General features: G+C 37.7%; 1 protein-coding gene across 1 annotated transcript; it reads right to left on the bottom strand.

Annotated features, from left to right (window-relative positions):
* Nucleotides 1-890: 890 nt before the first annotated feature.
* On the bottom strand, nucleotides 891-26381 carry LOC132563076 (nose resistant to fluoxetine protein 6-like). The gene is made up of 15 exons (XM_060227836.1): nucleotides 25897-26381; nucleotides 16622-16782; nucleotides 15392-15476; nucleotides 14805-14892; nucleotides 9553-9784; nucleotides 9090-9267; nucleotides 8811-8904; nucleotides 8141-8233; nucleotides 4868-5057; nucleotides 4125-4204; nucleotides 3574-3672; nucleotides 2611-2755; nucleotides 2209-2401; nucleotides 1706-1848; nucleotides 891-1040 (listed from the first exon to the last, which is right to left on the bottom strand). The coding sequence occupies exons 1-15, from the start codon at nucleotides 26330-26332 to the stop codon at nucleotides 930-932; spliced, it is 2328 nt and encodes a 775-aa protein (XP_060083819.1). The 5' UTR covers nucleotides 26333-26381; the 3' UTR covers nucleotides 891-929.
* Between the last annotated feature and the right edge of the window lie 1532 nt (nucleotides 26382-27913).

Genomic DNA, 27913 nt, shown 5'->3' with positions numbered 1-27913 from the left:
CTCTTTCAAAACTCTTTGTATAATACCTTTATACATGATCTCTGAGGGCCATGACCCTTTTCTACATCGAGCCCAGTTTGGACAGCTTTCCGACAAAATGTTTGATAAGCATGATGGTTCAAATAACCCTCATAAATATTTTCCATTTTTCGTCCACGAACTCGTAAATTAGGGTTTTGAAAGATGCAGTTTGATGAATTATGGAGAAAATTGTAATGTTGTTATAGCGATCTCTATATCCAATATTCTTTTTCTTTGTGCGACATGAAGCAGGGCTTGTTAGTTTGCTTGTTTGTCCCACTGTTGTATAACCTTTTTCTAATTTGAGAACGTGACATTACTTAAGATTTGAATCGAGCGTGATTCCGATGAAGCAAAATACGCTTACTATTCCAGAACACACAGTCTTCCCTTTTTCAGTGTGGATTATGATTATGTCGACATGTTGGTATTTTCTTGAATTTTGTGTTTTTTACGTTTCTTTTTACTTTCGTCAAATCTAATTATTTATATACATTTGCTAACAAGCCAGTTTTAGAAATCCCCATCACTTGAAGTTACGATTAGAAATATTCTATATATAAATATTTGCTTACTTGCAGAGCTTTGAATTATATTTCCAAGTACTTGTGATCCCTGCTGAATTTTTTGATATCACCAGATTGATTGTCTGGCCGATCTATCTTACTTTCAAAGAGTAATTAAAGTCAGATAAAATTATAACATAAAAGGAAACACCTGTGTTGTTAAATTCAACAATTTTCTTTTAATGAAAACGCAATAAACATTGCAGTTTTTGTTACACATTTATTTACTAATATAACAATCGATAAAGTAAGAACCAATGTTTATCAAAGAATCCCAGTTTTCTAAATCATTGCTTGCGTTAATAATGAGTATTTAAAATCTTGTTGTCAGATAAAGTATGTTTATCTGTTGAAAAACACCTTCTCTAAACCCATCATTGGCGCTTCAATAACCATAGAAACGATGTAAGCAATGGCATATGACGTAACGAGGTTTCCTAGATACATGTAGATCTGAAAGTAGAAAATAGCAATCCGACATAACTATGTCCGACACATAGAAGAGATTTAGAGATGAGGGCGTATTATCTGGTATTCGAATCGTTACATTTAGCATGTCACTGGTGATGGTAATTTAGTTTATTTATATATAGTTAACACAACTTTGTATTCACACACAAGGGAATTGATTCACTTTGCCAAATAAAAAGGTTTAACATAATCATTGAGTTTTTGTCTTAGTCCTCACACTCAGCAGAAATGGAACAGTCACCACAGTTTACATGGGATATTCACATGTATTCAATGATACAACGAAATCAAAGGGAACTGATATATGTATTAATTTCAAATTATGTAATTAGTTCATTTTAATGCTTCCAATAAGTGACCAAACCCGGACAGATGGCGTACCAGTGTTACGTACAAACAAAGGGTTCTCTCATTGGCCAAAGGGCGTACAAAGATGTATTGACCATGGTTACAAAATAAAATTCCAAGTTTCAAGAGCTTACAGTGATGCTTGTCGACTTATTCCTGAGATCCTGCATGAATCAAGTGTAAGAGAATGATTTTATTATTGAGATAGCCAGATACTGAACTCAGAACTCAGCTTGACTTCGAGACTAGCAACCTACGTCACTTCAAACCATTTTTCACCTTCATTACATAATACTTACTACAACGACGTCCCCGAAGAAGAAGGCTGCCGGTTGATTATAGCCATAAGCTGTGATGATAACTGGATGAACGAGGTAGGCGCAGTAAGTTAAGCGACCTAGAGGGGCCCACAGCTTCCACGACAAAATGTTGTTTACTGGCCCTATATAAAGACATTATACTGCCACTTGGAGTATTGCACATTAACAGGCTGTGTTTCGCAAAATCTGGGTGTAAAGTATGTTTTGGATTTCAGATTGGTGTTTCTGCTTTAGTCGTTATAATGTATAGTTAATTTGTGATTGTATGATTTGATTATAACAAGAGAAATTGCGTCTATTTCATTCATGAACATTTATGATTATTGTGGATTTTTCTGTTGTTATCATATCAGTGTTAATTTCATTGTTCTTTTTTTTAACAAAAAATCTCACTTGAATGAAAGTAAAACAGAAGGATAATACATGAAATGATTGGATTACAAAGCCGCTGATGAGGATTCCAAGGCATGTTTTTAACTCACCACCATATCCGGTTGCGCATGCGTATATGATCCATGCTATAGCAAGTGCCCACGAGAGTCTGCTACAGCTGATATAGAGAGCACTTACTGCTAAGCTGGATTCATTAGTGACGTCATGATAGTAATGATATAGACCATATACAGGGAGCATTCCAAGGACGATTGCTAACGACCAACCAATGAAAACCTTTACCTGAAAACAATCATAAGTCGTTTTGAAGTTATATTTGGATTAACACCAAAACATCCTTATGTTTATCAATCCAATGAGCGACGAGACGCAGACAAGTCATTACCAATGTCAAGACAATATGAATCATGAAGAAAATAAGTGTAAAACATATTATAGTTTATTAGCGGGGAAACAAAGTAATCAATGCCTCTACAGTGTGCAATACTTACCCTGTTAAGTCTGGCCCTGCAGTCGTTGCTGTATAACAGATAACCAAGCAATATTCCTACCATGTACGGAGCGATTCTGGTGTAAGGCCGGTTGTACGTGGGATTATGAGCGTAAACATCATCGGTGTGCTTAGTTACACTTTGACTGAAAACAAAATGAAAATGACATTATATTGCCGGAGTTTGAAATTAATATCATATATAGTTTTATTCTTATTTCTTCGGAGTTTGAAATTAATATCATATATAGTTTTATTCTTAACACAACTGCAAATTCCTTAAAAGTATTACTTTGGTATGTATATTTCGTACATCTATATATATCTTACTTTGTATGTATATTTCGTACATCTATATATATCTGACTTTGTATATTTCGTACATCTATATATATCTTACTTTGTATGTATATTTCGTACATCTATATATATCTTACTTTGTATGTATATTTCGTACTTCTATATATATCTGACTTTGGTAAGTATATTTCATACATCTATATATATCTTACTTTGTATGTATATTTATATATATCGTACATCTATATATATCTTACTTTGTATGTATATTTCATACATCTATATATATCTGACTTTGTATATTTCGTACATCTATATATATCTGACTTTGGTATGTATATTTCGTACATCTATATATATCTGACTTTGTATGTATATTTCGTACATCTATATATATCTGACTTTGGTATGTATATTTCGTACATCTATATATATCTGACTTTGTATGTATATTTCGTACATCTATATATATCTGACTTTGGTATGTATATTTCGTACATCTATATATATCTGACTTTGGTATGTATATTTCTTACATCTATATATATCTGACTTTGGTAAGTATATTTCATACATCTATATATATCTTACTTTGTATGTATATTTCGTACATCTATATATATCTTACTTTGTATGTATATTTCGTACATCTATATATTCTTACTTTGGTAAGTACATTCCGAATTCTATGGCCGTCATCAAACGTATGAAGACACATGCTATAATCATTGCCACACATGAAATAAGTCCTGCTCGGCGGTAGCTGAAACACAATACTACAACAGCTCATCAAAATTATCACTCGCGTTAAACACATTTGAATGCATATTATTAAATGAAAGTTTCAGATGTTCTTGATTATTTCTTATAATGTTGAAGCTATGAAAATGCTCTGAAAAATACACTTATTCCAAACAAAGGACTAACACAGTAGTAAAACCTAGTTAAACACTTAAAACTTATTTTCTAACGCTTTGCCTCAAGTATTACCATGCATTTCTCATATTAAGTGAAAGATTCACATGCTCTAAATATACACGATTCTTCCGTATGAAAACCATGCCAAAATGACCATTCTCGACTTACGAAGCTGGACATTCATTGGATCGATTTTGATAAGATTGTTCACTCTTTCTGATTGGGCATATATTTAACTTTTAGAAAAAATGCGAAGTAATACTTCATTACTAGCTTAAATACATTTAAAGATTTTACCGCAAAAGTAGGACGATGAAGATCGGACTGATGATAAAAAATTGCATATCATTGGCTAAGTACCAAGTCCAGCCCATACACTGAAACACAAACGTAGTTTAAATTATCAACAGGTGATATTCATATGAACATATACGGAAACATATAATAAAACAATTCCATATATATATTTATCTGAAATAGGAGATCGAGCAGAGCTGGAGCCAATACTGTAGTAAATAGACCTTGAAATGTATCTATCAGTAGTTAAGAAGTTATATTTGCATTGCATAAACTTTTCTAGTGCGTGGTGTTATGATATACATATGCTTTAATTAGTTGTGGTTTAGCTTTTACATAAACATATGAAATCGACCTCCATATCACTGCTCGTGGTCCCAGCTCTGCTCGAACTCCAATGTCAGGAGAATAGATTCAGGAAAATACCAGAGTGTTTATTGTGTAACGTTTTTATTAATATAATTATGAATTTGATGTCAATTTGAAATTATCTTATGGTTTCAAGTTATAATCAATCACAGTTAGTATTCGTTATGTTGAATTTTACGCAGTCATCATTTAATGGATATTTTGAAAATAATTGGCAGGATCGTCATAGGAAACAAGCAATGTTTTATTATTGTTTTTATTGTAAACACAATTTGTGAAGGAAATAAATAAATAAACGAAACATAAAAAATATAGTGCCAAAACTATTAAAGATAAGGAGGTGACATAGGTATTTTGTCGTGGATCTTACTTACTATCTTGTCAAGTCTTCCACTGCTTGGATAGAAGTTTTGAATATACAGCAGACTTGCCCACCAAGACGACTGACACGGGTCAGGGGCATAATGCATCATGGCTTCATACACAATAGAGTAAGGTCCATAAACGAAATGTCTGGTCAGTGTAGCATAAATCATCAGACAGAACGCAAAGGCTGGTGTCAGTCTAAAACAGACCAATTATTTCATCCAGTTAATATGTTCTTCCTTTCTCTTTATATAGGACAAACTGTGAAACAAGAAACACTGACGTTTAAACGAATTAATAAATAAAATGTAGATATACTTATTGTGTCTTATGACAATTTAAACTTCTATCAATCATCTAGAAAGTGATATCTAAATCCTAATTACACACCATACATCACTGAATCCACTCTTCATGAAATATTTACTTTATAATTGTTCATATCATAGCTTGATGATTACTGTTGGAATTGTATTGATCACCAGCATTGGAACCCACAGAGTCTGTGAAAGTAAAACATTCTTACTGTCAGTCTGTGAAAGTACAACATTCTTACCTCCAGTCTGTGAAAGTAAAACATTCTTACCTCCAGTCTGTGAAAGTAAAACATTCTTACCTCCAGTCTGTGAAAGTAAAACATTCTTACCTCCAGTTTGTGAAAGTAACACATTCTTACCTCCAGAGTGTGAAAGTAAACATTCTCACTGTCAGTCTGTGAAAGTAAAACATTCTTACCTCTAGTCTGTGAAAGTAAAACATTCTCACCTCCAGTTTGTGAAAGTAACACATTCTTACCTCCAGAGTCTGTAAAAGTAACACATTCTTACCTCCAGTCTGTGAAAGTAACACATTCTTACCTCCAGAGTCTGTAAAAGTAACACATTCTTACCTCCAGTCTGTGAAAGTAACACATTCTTACCTCCAGTCTGTGAAAGTAACACATTCTTACCTCCAGTTTGTGAAAGTAACACATTCTTACCTCCAGAGTCTGTAAAAGTAACACATTCTTACCTCCAGTTTGTGAAAGTAACATATTCTTACCTCCAGAGTCTGTAAAAGTAACACATTCTTACCTCCAGTCTGTGAAAGTAACACATTCTTACCTCCAGTTTGTGAAAGTAACACATTCTTACCTCCAGAGTCTGTAAAAGTAACACATTCTTACCTCCAGTCAGTAAAAGTAACACATTCTTACCTCCAGTTTGTGAAAGTAACACATTCTTACCTCCAGAGTCTGTGAAAGTAACACATTCTTACCTCCAGAGTCTGTAAAAGTAACACATTCTTACCTCCAGTCAGTAAAAGTAACATATTCTTACCTCCAGAGTCTGTAAAAGTAACACATTCTTACCTCCAGTCTGTAAAAGTAACACATTCTTACCTCCAGTTTGTGAAAGTAACACATTCTTACCTCCAGAGTCTGTGAAAGTAAAACATTCTTACCTCCAGTCTGTAAAAGTAACACATTCTTACCTCCAGTCTGTGAAAGTAACACATTCTTACCTCCAGTCTGTAAAAGTAACACATTCTTACCTCCAGTCTGTAAAAGTAACACATTCTTACCTCCAGTCTGTAAAAGTAACACATTCTTACCTCCAGAGTCTGTAAAAGTAACACATTCTTACCTCCAGTCAGTAAAAGTAACACATTCTTACCTCCAGTTTGTGAAAGTAACACATTCTTCCCTCCAGAGTCTGTGAAAGTAACACATTCTTACCTCCAGTCTGTGAAAGTAACACATTCTTACCTCCAGTCTGTAAAAGTAACACATTCTTACCTTCAGTCTGTGAAAGTAAAACATTCTTACCTCCAGAATCTGTGAAAGTAAAACATTCTTACCTCCAGTCTGTGAAAGTAACACATTCTTACCTCCAGAGTCTGTAAAAGTAACACATTCTTACCTCCAGTCTGTGAAAGTAACACATTCTTACCTCCAGAGTCTGTGAAAGTAACACATTCTTACCTCCAGAGTCTGTAAAAGTAACACATTCTTACCTCCAGTCTGTGAAAGTAACACATTCTTACCTCCAGTTTGTGAAAGTAACACATTCTTACCTCCAGTTTGTGAAAGTAACACATTCTTACCTCCAGAGTCTGTGAAAGTAAAACATTCTTACCTCCAGTCTGTGAAAGTAACACATTCTTACCTCCAGTCTGTAAAAGTAACACATTCTTACCTCCAGAGTCTGTAAAAGTAACACATTCTTACCTCCAGTTTGTGAAAGTAACACATTCTTACCTCCAGTCTGTGAAAGTAAAACATTCTTACCTCCAGTCTGTAAAAGTAACACATTCTTACCTCCAGAGTCTGTAAAAGTAACACATTCTTACCTCCAGTCTGTGAAAGTAACACATTCTTACCTCCAGAGTCTGTGAAAGTAACACATTCTTACCTCCAGTCTGTGAAAGTAACACATTCTTACCTCCAGAGTCTGTGAAAGTAACACATTCTTACCTCCAGAGTCTGTGAAAGTAACACATTCTTACCTCCAGAGTCTGTGAAAGTAACACATTCTTACCTCCAGTCTGTGAAAGTAACACATTCTTACCTCCAGAGTCTGTGAAAGTAACACATTCTTACCTCCAGTCTGTGAAAGTAACACATTCTTACCTCCAGTCTGTGAAAGTAACACATTCTTACCTCCAGTCTGTGAAAGTAACACATTCTTACCTCCAGTCTGTGAAAGTAACACATTCTTACCTCCAGAGTCTGTGAAAGTAACACATTCTTACCTCCAGAGTCTGTGAAAGTAAAACATTCTTACCTCCAGAGTCTGTAAAAGTAACACATTCTTACCTCCAGTCTGTGAAAGTAACACATTCTTACCTCCAGTCTGTGAAAGTAACACATTCTTACCTCCAGTCTGTGAAAGTAAAACATTCTTACCTCCAGTCTGTGAAAGTAACACATTCTTACCTCCAGTCTGTGAAAGTAACACATTCTTACCTCCAGTCTGTGAAAGTAACACATTCTTACCTCCAGTCTGTGAAAGTAACACATTCTTACCTCCAGTCTGTGAAAGTAAAACATTCTTACCTCCAGTCTGTGAAAGTAAAACATTCTTACCTCCAGAGTCTGTGAAAGTAACACATTCTTACCTCCAGTCTGTGAAAGTAACACATTCTTACCTCCAGTCTGTGAAAGTAACACATTCTTACCTCCAGTCTGTGAAAGTAACACATTCTTACCTCCAGTCTGTGAAAGTAACACATTCTTACCTCCAGTCTGTGAAAGTAAAACATTCTTACCTCCAGAATCTGTGAAAGTAACACATTCTTACCTCCAGAATCTGTGAAAGTAAAACATTCCCCATCGTGTTCGGCCCTGATTTTTCGAAATATCTTTCAAACACAGATAGGTGACAAGCGTTCCACTGAAATAGAGTTAACATTGTCCCGGTTCACATGTTGTTGAATCTTTCCATACCATAAGGACATCATTGAAATACTTAAACCAAAACGGCCATTCACGTAATATAATGTAGAGGTAATTAGACTTCAACAGAAATAAGTTCCGGGGTAATGTGTATCTTTAGATTTAAATATTGTAAAGAATCCTGTGTAAAATTATTACATTTAAACATTTTTGTTGAAAGGTTTTAACAAATACATTTGCTTCAGTTTAATGTATTTTTTTATTACTATTTATCATTGGACACCATGATCAACAGCCATGAGCTGACACACCATATTAAGACCCATTTTACAGATCAGGCTCAGACGTTCATAGTTTGTTTCATGATAATGTACAATGGACGGATTCGTTATCGAAACGAAGATGAGACTATTTCAGTCATTGAATTACTAACACCTGTCAATTTCCGTTTATGGAAAGCCGAGAATATCACGAAATCTAAATTTATTCAACTTTTTTTTATCAAAGTTATATATGTTATTACATAAAATAAAGCAGTACTAATGACGTTCGTTACATATCTTTGTTTCAAATACCTCATGAAGAAAAACGTATCGACAGAAAATGTTCCATTCAAAACTGCCTGGAAGGAAAACCTTTGCCCAATTTTTGTAGCTTGAAGAGGGTTTTCTGAAAACAATTGTTCATTGACTGTTAACGAAAGTACGAATTATCAACTGTTAAGTCAGTCGTGCTAACAGTGTGTTGAGTATTGTTTATTGGACTGCTCAGTTAGACGATAGATATACATGTAAATAAGGCTGGTGGTATCATAGTGGTTGTATTGAATAGTAGTGGAACCTTCTCGTACTTACGGACTGTTTCATTCGACATTGGTAACTCAAAATTGTGTCCGAGAATGACCCACCACATACTGAGCACGCGCATGCCGTTGAGAGAAGACAGTGGACTGGACGCTGTAGATGTCGACATCAATTTTTCCGTGTTTTTAATGAAGGAAAATGACGTCATGAATGCCGAACATTTGGACATCTTATTACCTGCAATAACAATGAATCATTAAAAGAATCGAAATGTACACAAACAACAAAAATTTAAATACCGAAGGGACGGTTTTCTTGGGTGTACTCTACAATGTTACTTATACATCAAAGGTATAACACCTCGGCACAGCTCAAAGTCATTGTCAATTAACGCGGGTTGATTGAAAATAAAACGCAACAGTTGAGATTTTGACACATTTGTACAAAGCCCACGTATACCACGTCATTTTATGATGTCCTTTTCAAATCTGTGGAATATTCAGCAGCACACAACAGGTGTCCAATAGATTTGTGATTTACCTTGGCTAGTTGTACCAATCAAATGACCCTCGTCGAGTGTTACAGACGCGCTGGACAGAAGTCCTGTCCGTTCATTACTCTGAATAACTATTCCGTTATTTCCTCGTTTCGTGTCCTTCCGATGTCCGCCTTCGTCCGTGTACCTTAGGTATACATCTGTAAGTGTACCGGCACACACTAACATTCCGAGAATGCCACATACCACCCTGTGGAAACATAACATTACGTTTTGATTAATTTAGGCAGATATATACATTTAGTTTATGGTTCTATTTTCACTCCATAAATAACAGCAGCAATATCAGTAAGTAGTTCTATAAAATTGAACAGACGCCTGAAAAATACTGAAGGCAAAAATACAGTGTAGTAGTAGAAATGTATCTGAAGAGAACCATTTCTAGCCTTTAGCGATATGTTAATAGTGTGTTAGTATAGTCATCCTCGATACTCCAGGGGTTGCAATCACTTTCGCTCTCTGCATCCGTGGAACCATCCTCTATACTCCAGGGGTTGCAATCACTTTCGCTCTCTGTACCCCTGGAACCATCCTCGATACTCCAGGGGTTACAATCACTTTCGCTCTCTGTACCCCTGGAACCATCCTCGATACTCCAGGGGTTACAATCACTTTCGCTCTCTGCATCCGTGGAACCATCCTCTATACTCCAGGGGTTACAATCACTTTCGCTCTCTGCACCCCTGGAACCATCCTCGATACTCCAGGGGTTACAATCACTTTCGCTCTCTGCATCCCTGGAACCATCCTCTATACTCCAGGGGTTGCAATCACTTTCGCTCTCTGCATCCGTGGAACCATCCTCTATACTCCAGGGGTTGCAATCACTTTCGCTCTCTGCATCCGTGGAACCATCCTCTATACTCCAGGGGTTGCAATCACTTTCGCTCTCTGCACCCCTGGAACCATTTTCGATACTCCAGGGTTTACCATCACTTTCGCTCTCTGCACCCCTGGAGCCATCCTCGATATTCCTGGGGTTACAATCACTTTCACTCTCTGTTCTCCTTAAACCATCCTCGATAGTCCAGGGGTTACAATCACTTTCGCTCTCTGCACCCCTGGAACCATCCTCGATACTCCATGGGATACCAACACTTTCGCTTTCTGCACCCCTGGAACTATCCTCGATACTCCAGGGGTTACCATCACTATCACTCTCTGTACCCCTGGAACCATCCTCTATACTCCAGGGGTTACCATCACTTTCACTCTCTGTACCCCTGGAACCATCCTCTATACTCCAGGGGTAACCATCACTTTCACTCTCTGTACCGCTTGAACCATCCTCTATACTCCAGGGATTACCATCACTTTCACTCTCTGCACCCCTGGAACCATCCTCGATACTCCATGGGTAACCATCACTTTCGCTCTCTGTACCCCTGGCACCATCCTCTATACTCAGGGGTTACCATCACTTTCACTCTCTGTACCTCTGGAACCATCCTCGATACTCCAGGGATTATGATCACTTTCACTCTCTGTACCCCTGGAACCATCCTTGATACTCCATGGGTTACCATCACTTTCGTTCTCTGCACCCCTGGAACCATCCTCGATACTCCATGGGTAACCATCACTTTCGCTCTCTGTACCCCTGGCACCATCCTCTATACTCCAGGGGTTACCATCACTTTCACTCTCTGCACCCCTGGAACAATCCTCGATACTCCATGTGTTACAATCACTTTCGCTCTCTGCATCCCTTGGAACTTACCTGGTATATGGTAGATTCTGTGATGTTTATATTGTAACAGCTGGTATATGGTAGGTTCCGTGATGTGTATATTTTAACACCTGGTATATGGTAGGTTCTGTGATGTAGATTCTGTGATGTTTATGTTTTAACACCTGGTATATGGTAGGTTCTGTGATGTAGATTCTGTGATGTTTATATTTTAACACCTGGTATATGGTAGGTTCTGTGATGTAGGTTCTGTGATGTTTATATTTTAACACCTGGTATATGATAGGTTCTGTGATGTAGATTCTGTGATGTTTATATTTTAACACCTGGTATATGGTAGGTTCTGTGATGTAGATTCTGTGATGTTTATGTTTTAACACCTGGTATATGGTAGGTTCTGTGATGTAGATTCTGTGATGTTTATGTTTTAACAACTGGTATATGATAGGTTCTGTGATGTAGATTCTGTGATGTTTATGTTTTAACAACTGGTATATGGTAGGTTCTGTGATGTAGGTTCTGTGATGTTTATGTTTTAACACCTGGTATATGGTAGGTTCTGTGATGTTTATGTTTTAACACCTGGTATATGGTAGGTTCTGTGATGTAGATTCTGTGATGTTTATGTTTTAACACCTGGTATATGGTAGGTTCTGTGATGTTTATGTTTTAACACCTGGTATATGGTAGGTTCTGTGATGTAGATTCTGTGATGTTTATGTTTTAACACCTGGTATATGGTAGGTTCTGTGATGTTTTTGTTTTAACACCTGGTATATGGTAGGTTCTGTGATGTAGATTCTGTGATGTTTATGTTTTAACACCTGGTATATGGTAGGTTCTGTGATGTAGATTCTGTGATGTTTATCTTTTAACACCTGGTATATGGTAGGTTCTGTGATGTAGATTCTGTGATGTTTATGTTTTAACACCTGGTATATGGTAGGTTCTGTGATGTTTATATTTTAACACCTGGTATATGGTAGGTTCTGTGATGTAGATTCTGTGATGTTTATGTTTTAACACCTGGTATATGGTAGGTTCTGTGATGTAGATTCTGTGATGTTTATGTTTTAACACCTGGTATATGGTAGGTTCTGTGATGTTTATATTTTAACACCTGGTATATGGTAGGTTCTGTGATGTAGATTCTGTGATGTTTATGTTTTAACACCTGGTATATGGTAGGTTCTGTGATGTAGATTCTGTGATGTTTATGTTTTAACACCTGGTATATGGTAGGTTCTGTGATGTTTATATTTTAACACCTGGTATATGGTAGGTTCTGTGATGTAGATTCTGTGATGTTTATGTTTTAACACCTGGTATATGGTAGGTTCTGTGATGTAGATTCTGTGATGTTTATGTTTTAACACCTGGTATATGGTAGGTTCTGTGATGTAGATTCTGTGATGTTTATGTTTTAACACCTGGTATATGGTAGGTTCTGTGATGTAGATTCTGTGATGTTTATGTTTTAACACCTGGTATATGGTAGGTTCTGTGATGTAGATTCTGTGATGTTTATGTTTTAACACCTGGTATATGGTAGGTTCTGTGATGTAGATTCTGTGATGTTTATGTTTTAACACCTGGTATATGGTAGGTTCTGTGATGTTTATGTTTTAACACCTGGTATATGGTAGGTTCTGTGATGTAGATTCTGTGATGTTTATATTTTAACACCTGGTATATGGTAGGTTCTGTGATGTAGATTCTGTGATGTTTATGTTTTAACACCTGGTATATGGTAGGTTCTGTGATGTAGATTCTGTGATGTTTATGTTTTAACACCTGGTATATGGTAGGTTCTGTGATGTAGATTCTGTGATGTTTATGTTTTAACACCTGGTATATGGTAGGTTCTGTGATGTTTATATTTTAACACCTGGTATATGGTAGGTTCTGTGATGTAGATTCTGTGATGTTTATGTTTTAACACCTGGTATATGGTAGGTTCTGTGATGTAGATTCTGTGATGTTTATGTTTTAACACCTGGTATATGGTAGGTTCTGTGATGTAGATTCTGTGATGTTTATGTTTTAACACCTGGTATATGGTAGGTTCTGTGATGTAGATTCTGTGATGTTTATGTTTTAACACCTGGTATATGGTAGGTTCTGTGATGTAGATTCTGTGATGTTTATGTTTTAACACCTGGTATATGGTAGGTTCTGTGATGTTTATGTTTTAACACCTGGTATATGGTAGGTTCTGTGATGTAGATTCTGTGATGTTTATATTTTAACACCTGGTATATGGTAGGTTCTGTGATGTAGATTCTGTGATGTTTATGTTTTAACACCTGGTATATGGTAGGTTCTGTGATGTAGATTCTGTGATGTTTATGTTTTAACACCTGGTATATGGTAGGTTCTGTGATGTAGATTCTGTGATGTTTATGTTTTAACACCTGGTATATGGTAGGTTCTGTGATGTAGATTCTGTGTTTTAACATGATGTTTATGTTTTAACACCTGGTATATGGTAGGTTCTGTGATGTTTGTGTTTTAACACCTGGTATATGGTAGGTTCTGTGATGTAGATTCTGTGATGTTTATGTTTTAACACCTGGTATATGGTAGGTTCTGTGATGTAGATTCTGTGATGTTTATGTTTTAACACCTGGTATATGGTAGGTTCTGTGATGTAGATTCTGTGATGTTTATGTTTTAACACCTGGTATATGGTAGGTTCTGTGATGTTTATATTTTAACACCTGGTATATGGTAGGTTCTGTGATGTAGATTCTGTGATGTTTATGTTTTAACACCTGGTATATGGTAGGTTCTGTGATGTAGATTCTGTGATGTTTATGTTTTAACACCTGGTATATGGTAGGTTCTGTGATGTAGATTCTGTGATGTTTATGTTTTAACACCTGGTATATGGTAGGTTCTGTGATGTTTATGTTTTAACACCTGGTATATGGTAGGTTCTGTGATGTAGATTCTGTGATGTTTATGTTTTAACACCTGGTATATGGTAGGTTCTGTGATGTAGATTCTGTGATGTTTATGTTTTAACACCTGGTATATGGTAGGTTCTGTGATGTTTTTGTTTTAACACCTGGTATATGGTAGGTTCTGTGATTTAGATTCTGTGATGTTTATGTTTTAACACCTGGTATATGGTAGGTTCTGTGATGTAGATTCTGTGATGTTTATGTTTTAACACCTGGTATATGGTAGGTTCTGTGATGTAGATTCTGTGATGTTTATATTTTAACACCTGGTATATGGTAGGTTCTGTGATGTAGATTCTGTGATGTTTATGTTTTAACACCTGGTATATGGTAGGTTCTGTGATGTTTATGTTTTAACACCTGGTATATGGTAGGTTCTGTGATGTAGATTCTGTGATGTTTATGTTTTAACACCTGGTATATGGTAGGTTCTGTGATGTAGATTCTGTGATGTTTATGTTTTAACACCTGGTATATGGTAGGTTCTGTGATGTAGATTCTGTGATGTTTATATTTTAACATACTTTGTGTATATTCCTATCATGAATACTTACAAAGCTATAATTGCTCCGGTGCTGTAGGTTGGTTTTTTATCACACATAGCCATAGTGGGTTTGGGAGCGCCAGAACCGTTATCAATCACTGAGAAAAAAACCATATCAGATTAAAAAGAATGTTAAATGAAATGTATAACATACTACAAAGCTAGCCAGTGATGATATATCTACAAACTATTTTCTTTGTAGCGTATATAGGCTATTTATAGATTACTTAGACAAGTAGAATTAATGTCAAGGTGATTGAAATGGTTTTATTTAAAAAAAAAAAAAAAAAAATTTAATTTGATTTCGAGTGGTAATTTTGTATAGTAGGTGTAATTACGTTAAGGTGTCGGAGTTAACGTCGACACATTCATTTATTTTCTTTATCTGTTCTTATTGTGGAATTTAAAACATTTACTTATATAGATAAGCTCACAATATAATATACACAGCTCGGGTGACATACTTATCATACAAACATAATGAATTTATAATAAAAATAATTGAAATATCTTATATCCTATTTTCTAATCGGATTTGGTGACAGAGTGAGCTATAAATAGCAAGTTTTATAAATTGGTAAAACAAAGGAGACTTACAACTCTGAACCAACGCCTTCACATCGTTTTCGCTGCAGCTACTCGGTACACATGTACCGAAAAGTAAGGGCCTGCTTCCAAATGCCTGAAACAATATCATGATGTTTATCATTAAGGTGTCATGATATGAAATCTAACATTTCCGATAAATAAATGGTTATACACTATAACAGGTATATACAGCTTCGTAATGTCAATATCTGGACCAATGGTAAGGTATTTCTGTTATCATTTTCAGAGTTCTCATTCAGACGCTTGATTTTTGCTATTTTGAAATACCTCTGAATAAAACGCTTGAATGATTAATATTTTTGCATCCATATTTTCCAATAAAAGCTGACGAAAAATACGATCTTAATTAATGATTTTTTGTTGAAAAATGAGTTTCAGGATGAATCTATTTTGTCACATGTTGTAAAAAACGTTAAATCATATCCTAAAATCGCGAACTATTATCCTTTTAAATTAAAAAAAAAAAATCCAATATCATCATTATAGGATTGAAGACAAGACTAAATAACAAGACATATGGCACAACAAAGGTATAGTTACTTATAGGGCATATCCTTAGGAATACGGACATGTCTCTGAACATTGCACATTTCTTTTCCCAAATCGTAAGATATTAAGAATCGCAAAAAAATTAAATCACTGCATCCAAATTATGCTTTAGTAATCAATTTGATTTTCTAAAGTAGATCTTAACCATTCTTCACTTTAATTTCGAATCACAGAGGAATCTCAGGAAAACGGTGTATTTGTATATGACGTATTTCACTTGGGCATAGATTATTATGTCGAGTTCGAGTAAAACTAGGTTTGTATTCTGTTCTCGAATAAGCACTCTCGATAAAAGATGATAGGACGACATACTGTATCAGAGTTTATATAATATGTGTTACTGTGACTAAGTCCTGAATGATTCATAACAATATGTAGGTTATCACTGAGAATGATACACGCTATTTATACAACCTTACCTATCGTTAACTACTTGATGGAGGAAGATGTACAAATACAAGTGTCCTACTCTATAGATATAAAACTTCATTAAACGTGCATAATGTTTATGTTGCAATAGGGAATAAACAAGTTTTTCTTTTACTTTAAGAGATGTGAGCTATAGTTTGGTAAGGTTGTTATCACATCCTCATTTCTGATTTCTTTAATAAGATTAGGTTATGGGGGATATCTCTGAAAGGGAATTCTTTAGTAAAGAAAATCACGTACTGAAATGTATTGAAGTGTAGTTGTTAAGCAATACTGCCCAGTAAATTTATGTCCGTTTGGTTGAATTGGCGACTCGACAGCCTTGCATTCATCATAGTTTCCGAACCACAGATAATGTCCTTGTAATATACCACTAGGAACCTTTGTGTCGGCGTCCAACACTAAATACAAAAAAATAGAAATATCAAACTGCACTCTGTTATCATTCTCCGGGGTAATAAACCCACACTCCCTAATCATTCTCCGGGGTTATATCAACCCACACTCCTTAATGATTCTCCGGGGTTATAAACCCACACTTCCAAATGATTCTTCGGGGTTAGAAACCCACACTTCCTAATGATTAACCGGGGTTATAAACCCACACTTCCTAATCATTCTCTGGGGTTATCAACCCACACTTCCTAATGATTCTAGGGGTTATAAACCCACACTTCCTAATGATTCTAGGGGTTATAAACCCACACTTCCTAATGATTCTTCGGGGTTATAAACCCACACTCCCTAATGATTCTCCGGGGTTATAAACCCACACTCCCTAATGATTCTCCGGGCTTATAAACCCACACTCCCTAATGATTCTCCGGGATTATAAACCCACACTTCCAAATCATTCTCCGGGATCATAAACCCACACTCCCTAATCATTCTCCGGGATTATCAACCCACACTTCCTAATGATTCTTCGGGGTTATAAACCCAATCTCCCTAATGATTCTCCGGGGTTATAAACCCACACTTCCTAATGGTTCTCCGGGATTATAAACCCACACTTCCCAATGGTTCTTCGGGGTTATAAACCCACACTCCCTAATGATTCTCCGGGATTATTAACCCACATTTCCTAATGATTACCCGGGGTTATAAACCCACACTTCCAAATGATTCTTCGGGGTTATAAACCCACACTTCCTAATGATGAACCGGGGTTATAAACCCACACTTCCTAATCATTCTCCGGGGTTATCAACCCACACTTCCTAATGATTCTAGGGGTTATAAACCCACACTTCCTAATCATTCTCCGGGCTTATAAACCCACACTCCCTAATGATTCTCCGGGATTATAAACCCACACTTCCAAATCATTCTCCGGGATTATAAACCCACACTCCCTAATGATTCTCCGGGATTATAAACCCACACTTCCTAATGATTCTCCGGGCTTATAAACCCACACTCCCTAATGATTCTCCGGGATTATAAACCCACACTTCCAAATCATTTTCCGGGATTATAAACCCACACTCCCTAATGATTCTCCGGGATTATAAACCCACACTTCCTAATGATTCTCCGGGATTATAAACCCACACTTCCTAATCATTCTTCGGGGTTGTAAACCCACACTCCCTAATGATTACCCGGGGTTATAAACCCACACTTCCTAATGGTTCTCCGGGATCATAAACCCACACTCCCTAATGATTCTTCGGGGTTACAAACCCACACTTCCTAATGATTCTAGGGGTTATAAACCCACACTTCCTAATGATTCTTCGGGGTTATAAACCCACACTCCCTAATGATTCTCCGGGGTTATAAACCCACACTCCCTAATGATTTTCCGGGGTTATCAACCCACACTTCCTACTGATTCTCCGGGATTATAAACCCACACTCCCTAATCATTCTCCGGGGTTATAAACCCACACTCTCTAATGATTCTCCGGGGTTATAAACCCACACTTCCTACTGATTCTCCGGGGTTATAAACCCACACTCCTTAATGATTCTCCGGGATTATAAACCCACACTTCCAAATGATTACCCGGGGTTATAAACCCACACTCCCTAATGATTCTCCGGGATTATAAACCCACACTTCCAAATGATTACCCGGGGTTATAAACCCACACTTCCTAATCATTCTCCTGGATTATAAACCCACACTCCCTTATGATTCTCCGGGGTTATAAACCCATACTTCCTACTGTTTCTCCGGGGTTATAAACCCACACTTCCTACTGTTTCTCCGGGGTTATAAACCCACACTTCCAAATGATTACCCGGGGTTATAAACCCACACTCCCTAATGATTCTCCGGGATTATAAACCCACACTTCCAAATAATTCTCCGGGATTATAAACTCACACTCCCTTATGATTCTCCGGATTTATCAACCCACACTTTCTAATCATTCTCCGGGATTATAAACCCACACTTCCTAATGATTACCCGGGGTTATAAACCCACACTTCCTAATGATTCTTCGGGGTTATAAACCCACACTCCCTAACGATTCTCCGGGGTTATAAACCCACACTTCCTACTGATTCTCCGGGGTTATAAACCCACACTTCCTACTGTTTCTCCGGGGTTATAAACCCACACTTCCAAATGATTACCCGGGGTTATAAACCCACACTTCATAATGGTTCTTCGGGGTTATAAACCCACATTCCCTAATGATTCTCCGGGGTTATAAACCCACACTTCCTACTGATTCTCCGGTATTGTAAACCCACACTTCCTAATCATTCTTCGGGGTTGTAAACCCACACTTCCTAATGATTCTCCGAGGTTATAAACCCACACTTCGAAATGATTCTTCGGGATTATAAACCCACACTTCCTACTGTTTCTCCGGGGTTATAAACCCACACTTCCAAATGATTACCCGGGGTTATAAACCCACACTTCCTAATGATTACCCGGGGTTATAAACCCACACTTCCTAATGATTACCCGGGGTTATAAACCCACATTCCATAATGATTCTCCGGGATTGTAAACTTTCACTTCCAAATGATTCTCCGGTATTGTAAACCCACACTTCATAATGATTCTCCGGGATTATAAACCCACACTTCCTAATGGTTCTTCGGGGTTATAAACCCACACTCCCTAACGATTCTCCGGGGTTATAAACCCACACTCCCTAATGGTTCTCCGGGGTTATAAACCCACACTTCCTACTGATTCTCCGGGGTTATAAACCCACACTCCCTAATGATTCTCCGGGGTTATAAACCCACACTCCCTAATGGTTCTCCGGGGTTATAAACCCACACTCCCTAATGATTCTCCGGGGTTATAAACCCACACTTCCTACTGATTCTCCGGTATTGTAAACTCACACTTCCTAATCATTCTTCGGGGTTGTAAACCCACACTCCCTAATGTTTACCCGGGGTTATAAACCCACACTTCCTAATGGTTCTCCGGGATTATAAACCCACACTTCCTAATGATTCTTCGGGATTATCAACCCACACTTCATAATGATTCTACGGGATTATAAACCCACACTTCATAATGATTCTTCGGGATTATAAACCCACACTCCAAAATGATTCTCCGTGATAATTAACCCACACCCCCTAATGATTCTCCGAGATTATCAACCCACACTTCCAAATGATTCTTCGGGATTATAATCCCATACTTCCAAATGATTCTCCGGGGTTATAAACACACACTTCCTACTGTTTCTCCGGGGTTATAAACCCACACTTCCAAATGATTACCCGGGGTTATAAACCCACACTTCCTAATGGTTCTCTGGGATTATAAACTTTCACTTCGAAATGATTCTCCGGGATTATAAACCCACATTCCCTATTGATTCTCCGGGATTATGAACCCACACTTCCTAATGATTCTCCGGGCTTATAAACCCACACTCCCTATTGATTCTCCGGGATTATGATCCCACACTTCCTAATGATTCTCCGAGATTATAAACCCACACTTCCTAATGATTCTCCGGGCTTATAAACCCACACTCCCTACTGATTCTCCCGGATTATAATTCCACACTTCCAAATTATTACCCGGGGTTATAAACCCACACTCCCTAATGATTCTCCGGGATTATAAACCCACACTTCCTAATGATTCTCCGGGGTTATAAACCCACACTTCCTAATGATTCTCCAGGGTTATAAACCAAATGATTCTCCGGGATTATAAACCCACACTCCTAATGATTCTCCGGGATTATAAACCCACACTTCCTAATGATTCTCCGGGGTTATAAACCCACACTTCCTAATGATTCGCCGGGATTATAAACCCACACTTCCAAATGATTCTCCGGGATTATAAACCCACACTTCCTAATGATTCTCCGGGATTATAAACCCACACTTCCTAATGATTCTCCGGGATTATAAACCCACACTCCCTAATGATTCTCCGGGATTATAAACCCACACTTCCTAATGGTTCTCCGGGATTATAAACCCACACTCCCTAATGATTCTCCGGGGTTATAAACCCACACTCCCTAATGATTCTCCGGGCTTATAAACCCACACTTCCAAATGGGGATTATAAACCCACACTCCTAATGATTCTCCGGGATTATAAACCCACACTCCTTATTGATTCTCCGGGATTATAAACCCACACTCCCTAATGATTCTCCGGGATTATAAACCCACACTCCATAATGATTCTCCGGGATTATAAACCCACACTTCCTAATGATTCTCCGGGATTATAAACCCACACTTCCTAATGATTCTCCGGGATTATAAACCCACACTCCTTATTGATTCTCCGGGATTATAAACCCACACTCCCTAATGATTCTCCGGGATTATAAACCCACACTCCCTAATCATTCTCCGGGATTATAAACCCACACTCCCTAATGATTCTCCGGGATTATAAACCCACACTCCCTAATGATTCTCCGGGATTATAAACCCACACTCCCTAATGATTCTCCGGGATTATAAACCCACACTCCCTAATGATTCTCCGGGATTATAAACTTTCACTTCCAAATGATTCTCCGGTATTGTAAACCCACACTTCATAATGATTCTCCGGGATTATAAACCCACACTCTCTAATGATTCTCCGGGATTATAAACCCACACTCCCTAATGATTCTCCGGGATTATAAACCCACACTTCCTAATGATTCTCCGGGATTATAAACCCACACTCCAAAATGATTCTCCGGGATTATAAACCCACACTTCCAAATGATTCTCCGGGATTATAAACCCACACTCTCTAATGATTCTCCGGGATTATAAACCCACACTTCCTAATGATTCGCCGGGATGATAAACCCACACTCCATAATGATTCTCCGTGATAATTAACCCACACTCCCTAATGATTCTCCGGGATTATAAACTTTCACTTCCAAATGATTCTCCGGGATTATAAACCCATACTTCCAAATGGTTCCCCGGGATCATAAACCCACACTCCCTAATGATTCTCCGGGATTATAAACTTTCACTTCCAAATGATTCTCCGGTATTGTAAACCCACACTTCATAATGATTCTCCGGGATTATAAACCCACACTCCCTAATCATTCTCCGGGATTATAAACCCACACTCCCTAATGATTCTCCGGGGTTATAAACCCACACTCCCTAATGATTCTCCGGGATTATAAACCCACACTTCCTAATGATTCTCCGGGATTATAAACCCACACTCCCTAATGATTCTCCGGGATTATAAACCCACACTTCCTAATGATTCTCCGGGGTTATAAACCCACACTTCCTAATGATTCTCCGGGCTTATAAACCCACACTCCCTATTGATTCTTCGGGATTATGATCCCACACTTCCTAATGATTCTCCGAGATTATAAACCCACACTTCCTAATGATTCTCCGAGATTATAAACCCACACTTCCTAATGATTCTCCGGGCTTATAAACCCACACTCCCTAATGATTCTCCGGATTTATCAACCCACACTTTCTAATCATTCTCCGGGATTATAAACCCACACTTCCTAATGATTACCCGGGGTTATAAACACACACTTCCTAATGATTCTCCGGGATTATAAACCAACATTTCCTAATGATTCTCCGGGATTATAAACCCACACTTCCTAATGATTCTCCGGGATTATAAACCCACACTCCCTAATGATTCTCCGGGATTATAAACCCACACTCCCTAATGATTCTCCGGGATTATAAACCCACAATCCCTAATGATTCTCCGGGATTATAAACCCACACTCTCTAATGATTCTCCGGGATTATAAACCCACACTCCCTAATGATTCTCCGGGATTATAAACCCACACTCCCTAATGATTCTCCGGGATTATAAACCCACACTCCCTAATGATTCTCCGGGATTATAAACCCACACTTCCAAATGATTCTCCGGGATTATAAACCCATACTTCCTAATGATTCTCCGGGATTATAAACCCACACTCCCTAATGATTCTCCGGGATTATAAACCCACACTTCCTAATGATTCTCCGGGATTATAAACCCACACTTCCTAATGATTCTCCGGGATTATAAACCCACACTCCTTATTGATTCTCCGGGATTATAAACCCACACTCCCTAATGATTCTCCGGGATTATAAACCCACACTTCCTAATGATTCTCCGGGATTATAAACCCACACTTCCTAATGATTCTCCGGGATTATAAACCCACACTTCCTAATGATTCTCCGGGATTATAAACCCACACTTCCTAATGATTCTCCGGGATTATAAACCCACACTTCCTAATGATTCTCCGGGGTTATAAACCCACACTTCCTAATGATTCTCCAGGGTTATAAACCCACACTCCCTAATGATTCTCCGGATTTATCAACCCACACTTTCTAATCATTCTCCGGGATTATAAACCCACACTTCCAAATGATTCTCCGGGATTATAAACCCACACTCTCTAATGATTCTCCGGGATTATAAACCCACACTCCCTAATGATTCTCCGGGATTATAAACCCACACTTCCAAATGATTCTCCGGGATTATAAACCTACACTTCCAAATGATTCTCCGGGATTATAAACCCACACTTCCTCCGGGATTATAAACCCACACTTCCTAATTTCTCCGGGATTATAAACCCACACTTCCCACACTTCCTAATGATTCTCCGGGATTATAAACCCACACTTCCAAATGATTCTCCGGGATTATAAACCCACACTTCCTAATGATTACCCGGGGTTATAAACCCACACTTCCTAATGATTCTCCGGGATTATAAACCCATACTTCCTAATGATTCTCCGGGATTATAAACCCACACTTCCAAATGATTCTCCGGGATTATAAACCCACACTTCCTAATGATTCTCCGGGATTATAAACCCATACTTCCTAATGATTCTCCGGGATTATAAACCCACACTTCCTAATGATTCTCCGGGATTATAAACCCACACTCTCTAATGATTCTCCGGGGTTATAACCCCACACTTCCTAATGATTCTCCGGGATTATAAACCCATACTTCCTAATGATTCTCCGGGATTATAAACCCACACTTCCAAATGATTCTCCGGGATTATAAACCCACACTTCCTAATGATTCTCCGGGATTATAAACCCACACTTCCTAATGATTCTCCGGGATTATAAACCCACACTTCCAAATGATTCTCCGGGATTATAAACCCACACTCTCTAATGATTCTCCGGGGTTATAAACCCACACTTCCTAATGATTCTCCGGGATTATAAACCCACACTTCCTAATGATTCTCCGGGATTATAAACCCAGACTTCCTAATCATTCTCCGGGATTATAAACCCATACTTCCAAATGATTCTCCGGGATTAAAAACCCACACTCCATAATGATTCTCCGGGATTATAAACCCACACTTCCTAATGATTCTCCGGGATTATAAACCCAGACTTCCTAATCATTCTCCGGGATTATAAACCCACACTTCCTAATGATTCTCCGGGATTATAAACCCACACTCCCTAATGATTCTCCGGGATTATAAACCCACACTCCCTAATGATTCTCCGGGATTATAAACCCACACTCCCTAATGATTCTCCGGGATTATAAACCCACACTCCCTAATGATTCTCCGGGCTTATAAACCCACACTTCCAAATGATTCTCCGGGATTATAAACCCATACTTCCAAATGATTCTCCGGGATTATAAACCCATACTTCCTAATGATTCTCCGAGGTTATAAACCCACACTTCCAAATTATTACCCGGGGTTATAAACCCACACTCCCTAATGATTCTCCGGGATTATAAACCCACACTTCCAAATGATTCTCCGAGGTTATAAACCCACACTTCCAAATGATTCTCCGGGATTATAAACCCACACTCCATAATGATTCTCCGGGATTATAAACTTTCACTTCCAAATGATTCTCCGGGATTATAAGCCCACATTCACTAATGATTCTCCGAGATTATAAACCCTCACTCCCAAATGATTCTCCGGGGTTATAACCCCACACTTCCTAATGATTCTCCGCTGTTATAAACCCACACTCGCTAAGGATTATTCGGGGTTATAAACCCACACTCTCTAATGGTTTTCTGGGATTATAAACCCACACTTCCTAATGATTCTCCGGGATTATAAACCCACACTCCCTAATGATTCTCCGGGATTATAAACCCACACTCCCTAATCATTCTCCGGGATTATAAACCCACACTCCCTAATCATTCTTCGGGGTTATAAACCCACACTCCCTAATGATTACCCGGGGTTATAAACCCACACTTCCTAATGATTCTCCGGGATTGTAAACCCACACTCCCTAATGATTACCCGGGGTTATAAACCCACACTTCCTAATGATTCTCCGGGATTATAAACCCACACTCCCTAATGATTACCCGGGCTTATAAACCAACACTCTCTAATGATTCTCCGGGGTTGTAAACCCACATTTCCCAATTTATCCTAGAATTATAAACGTGCATTTCCCAATGTTTCCCGAGATTATAAATACACATGTCCCAATGTTTCCCGGGATTATAAATACACATGTCCCAATGTTGCCACAGGTTATAGATCCAAAGACTGCCACCATATAACTATTATAAATGATTTATCTGATTCTGTTGCAGACAAGAAAGGTTATAGATATTGAGCGATAAGATGAGAACGGTTAATAATTAACATAATGAGCTAGGTAGTATCTTACTCTGTTGTGAGATATGTGTAAGGTATATTTTTCCACTGTGTATCTTTGGAAATAAATGCCATTTTACCCATGTTTATATATAATCAAATCTTCAAGTACATAAAGTTCAATATACACCGGTATCGTTATATGCTTGTATGGAAAAGATCAACATTAGGAGCTATTGTTCCACCTATAGCACAACGAGGTTGAAGCCGATAAACTGCATGTTTCTTTAAACCAAATAATTAAACTAATGATAGTCATTATTTTTCAGACGAGGACTCCACATCGGCTATCTAATCACCATTCCTAATGAGACATCCTTGCCAATAACCATCGAGCCTTTTGCAGTGATATTCATGTCTTGCTAATACAACTTGATTATCAAAATACTTACTTCCTAAAGCATACGGCTTCCGTGCTAACATATCCAGCAAGGCCTGCATTGTGTCGTTGAGACAATAAAGCGACACATCATACCGACCTCGGCTTTGTTTCAGTAAAGAAAACACATTGGTGTTTTGAGTTCCATTCGATTCTTTAAAGTGAGCAGTATTTTCTGCATTTTGTAATCTCAACATATCTTCGAAGTTTCGGAGCAGGGAGCCTACCATCCCATCCCGAAGGAACGTTCTGCTTAAATCTACAATATCTTCAGTCTTCCTACTCGTTCCCATAGGAAATGGCTTCCCTGCAACATAAAAGGTGTTTCCAAAGTCGGTTGATCTCAGATTTAGCTTAAACTCTCCATTGTTATTTGCACAGCTGACAGATTGTAAATATATCGCCACCAGAATACAGAAAAAATGCACTAATCTTGTGGTGTTTTTCATGTTGGTTAGGTTATGCCGAAATCGCGGGATGCTTCAATATCCTTGAATGGCTGTTCACAATAAACTCACGCCATGGATCCCACACGCTGAACTTTTATAATCAAGACATATAAAGTATCACTCATCCACCTACTGATAGATATCGTGTACCCGTATTCAATCACAGACATCGTCAACTTTAAACCAACATATTTCAAAACAGGAAGATTCTACAGGCCAACATACATTCGAGTAAGTATTACAGACGAAGTGGTGTTAAACTTCCTCGTCTAATTTTGTATAGTATATACATAAATATGAGTATAACCACTTATTTATTTGAAATGCTGTACCAGTCCCAAGCTGACTGTTTAAAGATCAGCTTCAAGGTCAAGGTCAACCTCGGCTTAACGCTCTGTGTAATGTTTATTTTTAGACAACCTAGGTATGTCACGAAGCAGTATTTATATAATATCTTAACAAGCCCGTGATCACATGGAAATGAACCCTACCAGCCGTGATATAATGAACGGCTGGTTTTCTTTAGTTAAATAAAAGTGTATTTAAATGGTCAATGTAAAGACATATGTTACGTTCATGTGACGTTGATCAGCTGTATGATTGTTCTCTACGTTTAGGATATTCCCAGTTTCCATCCAACTAGATGAAATATAGATATTCTTCACCAGGAGAATTATATGAATAATCTTTTCTTCTTGTTTTCCTCGCCGTTTATTTGTTCAAATGAATATGTAAATATTACATTAACTACTCGATTGATTACACTCCTATAAAACACATTAAACACTCGCTTGATTACACTCCTATAAAACACATTAACCACTCGCTTGATCACTCCTATAGAACACATTAACCACTCGCTTGATTACACTCTGATAAAACACATTAACCACTCGAATGATTACACTCCTATAAAACACATTAAACACTCGCTTGATTACACTCCTATAAAACACATTAACCACTCGCTTGATTACACTCCTATAAAACACATTAACCACTCGCACTTGATAAAACACATTAAACACTCGATGATTACACTCTGATAAAACACATTAAACACTCGAATGATTACACTCTGATAAAACACATTAACCACTCGAATGATTACACTCTGATAAAACACATTAACCACTCGAATGATTACACTCTGATAAAACACATTAAACACTCGAATGATTACACTCTGATAAAACACATTAACCACTCGAATGATTACACTCCTATAAAACACATTAAACACTCGAATGATTACACTCTGATAAAACACATTAAACACTCGAATGATTACACTCTGATAAAACACATTAAACACTCGAATGATTACACTCTGATAAAACACATTAAACACTCGAATGATTACACTCTGATAAAACACATTAAACACTCGAATGATTACACTCTGATAAAACACATTAAACACTCGAATGATTATACTCTGATAAAACACATTAAACACTCGAATGATTACACTCTGATAAAACACATTAAACACTCGAATGATTACACTCTGATAAAACACATTAAACACTCGAATGATTACACTCTGATAAAACACATTAAACACTCGAATGATTACAC

The sequence above is a fragment of the Ylistrum balloti genome, unplaced genomic scaffold (assembly GCF_031769215.1).
Source record: "Ylistrum balloti isolate Yb309-2 unplaced genomic scaffold, AGI_CSIRO_Ybal_v1 Utg371578, whole genome shotgun sequence".
In the NCBI taxonomy this organism is placed as follows: domain Eukaryota; kingdom Metazoa; phylum Mollusca; class Bivalvia; order Pectinida; family Pectinidae; genus Ylistrum; species Ylistrum balloti.
This window is presented reverse-complemented; position numbering and strand designations above follow the sequence as displayed.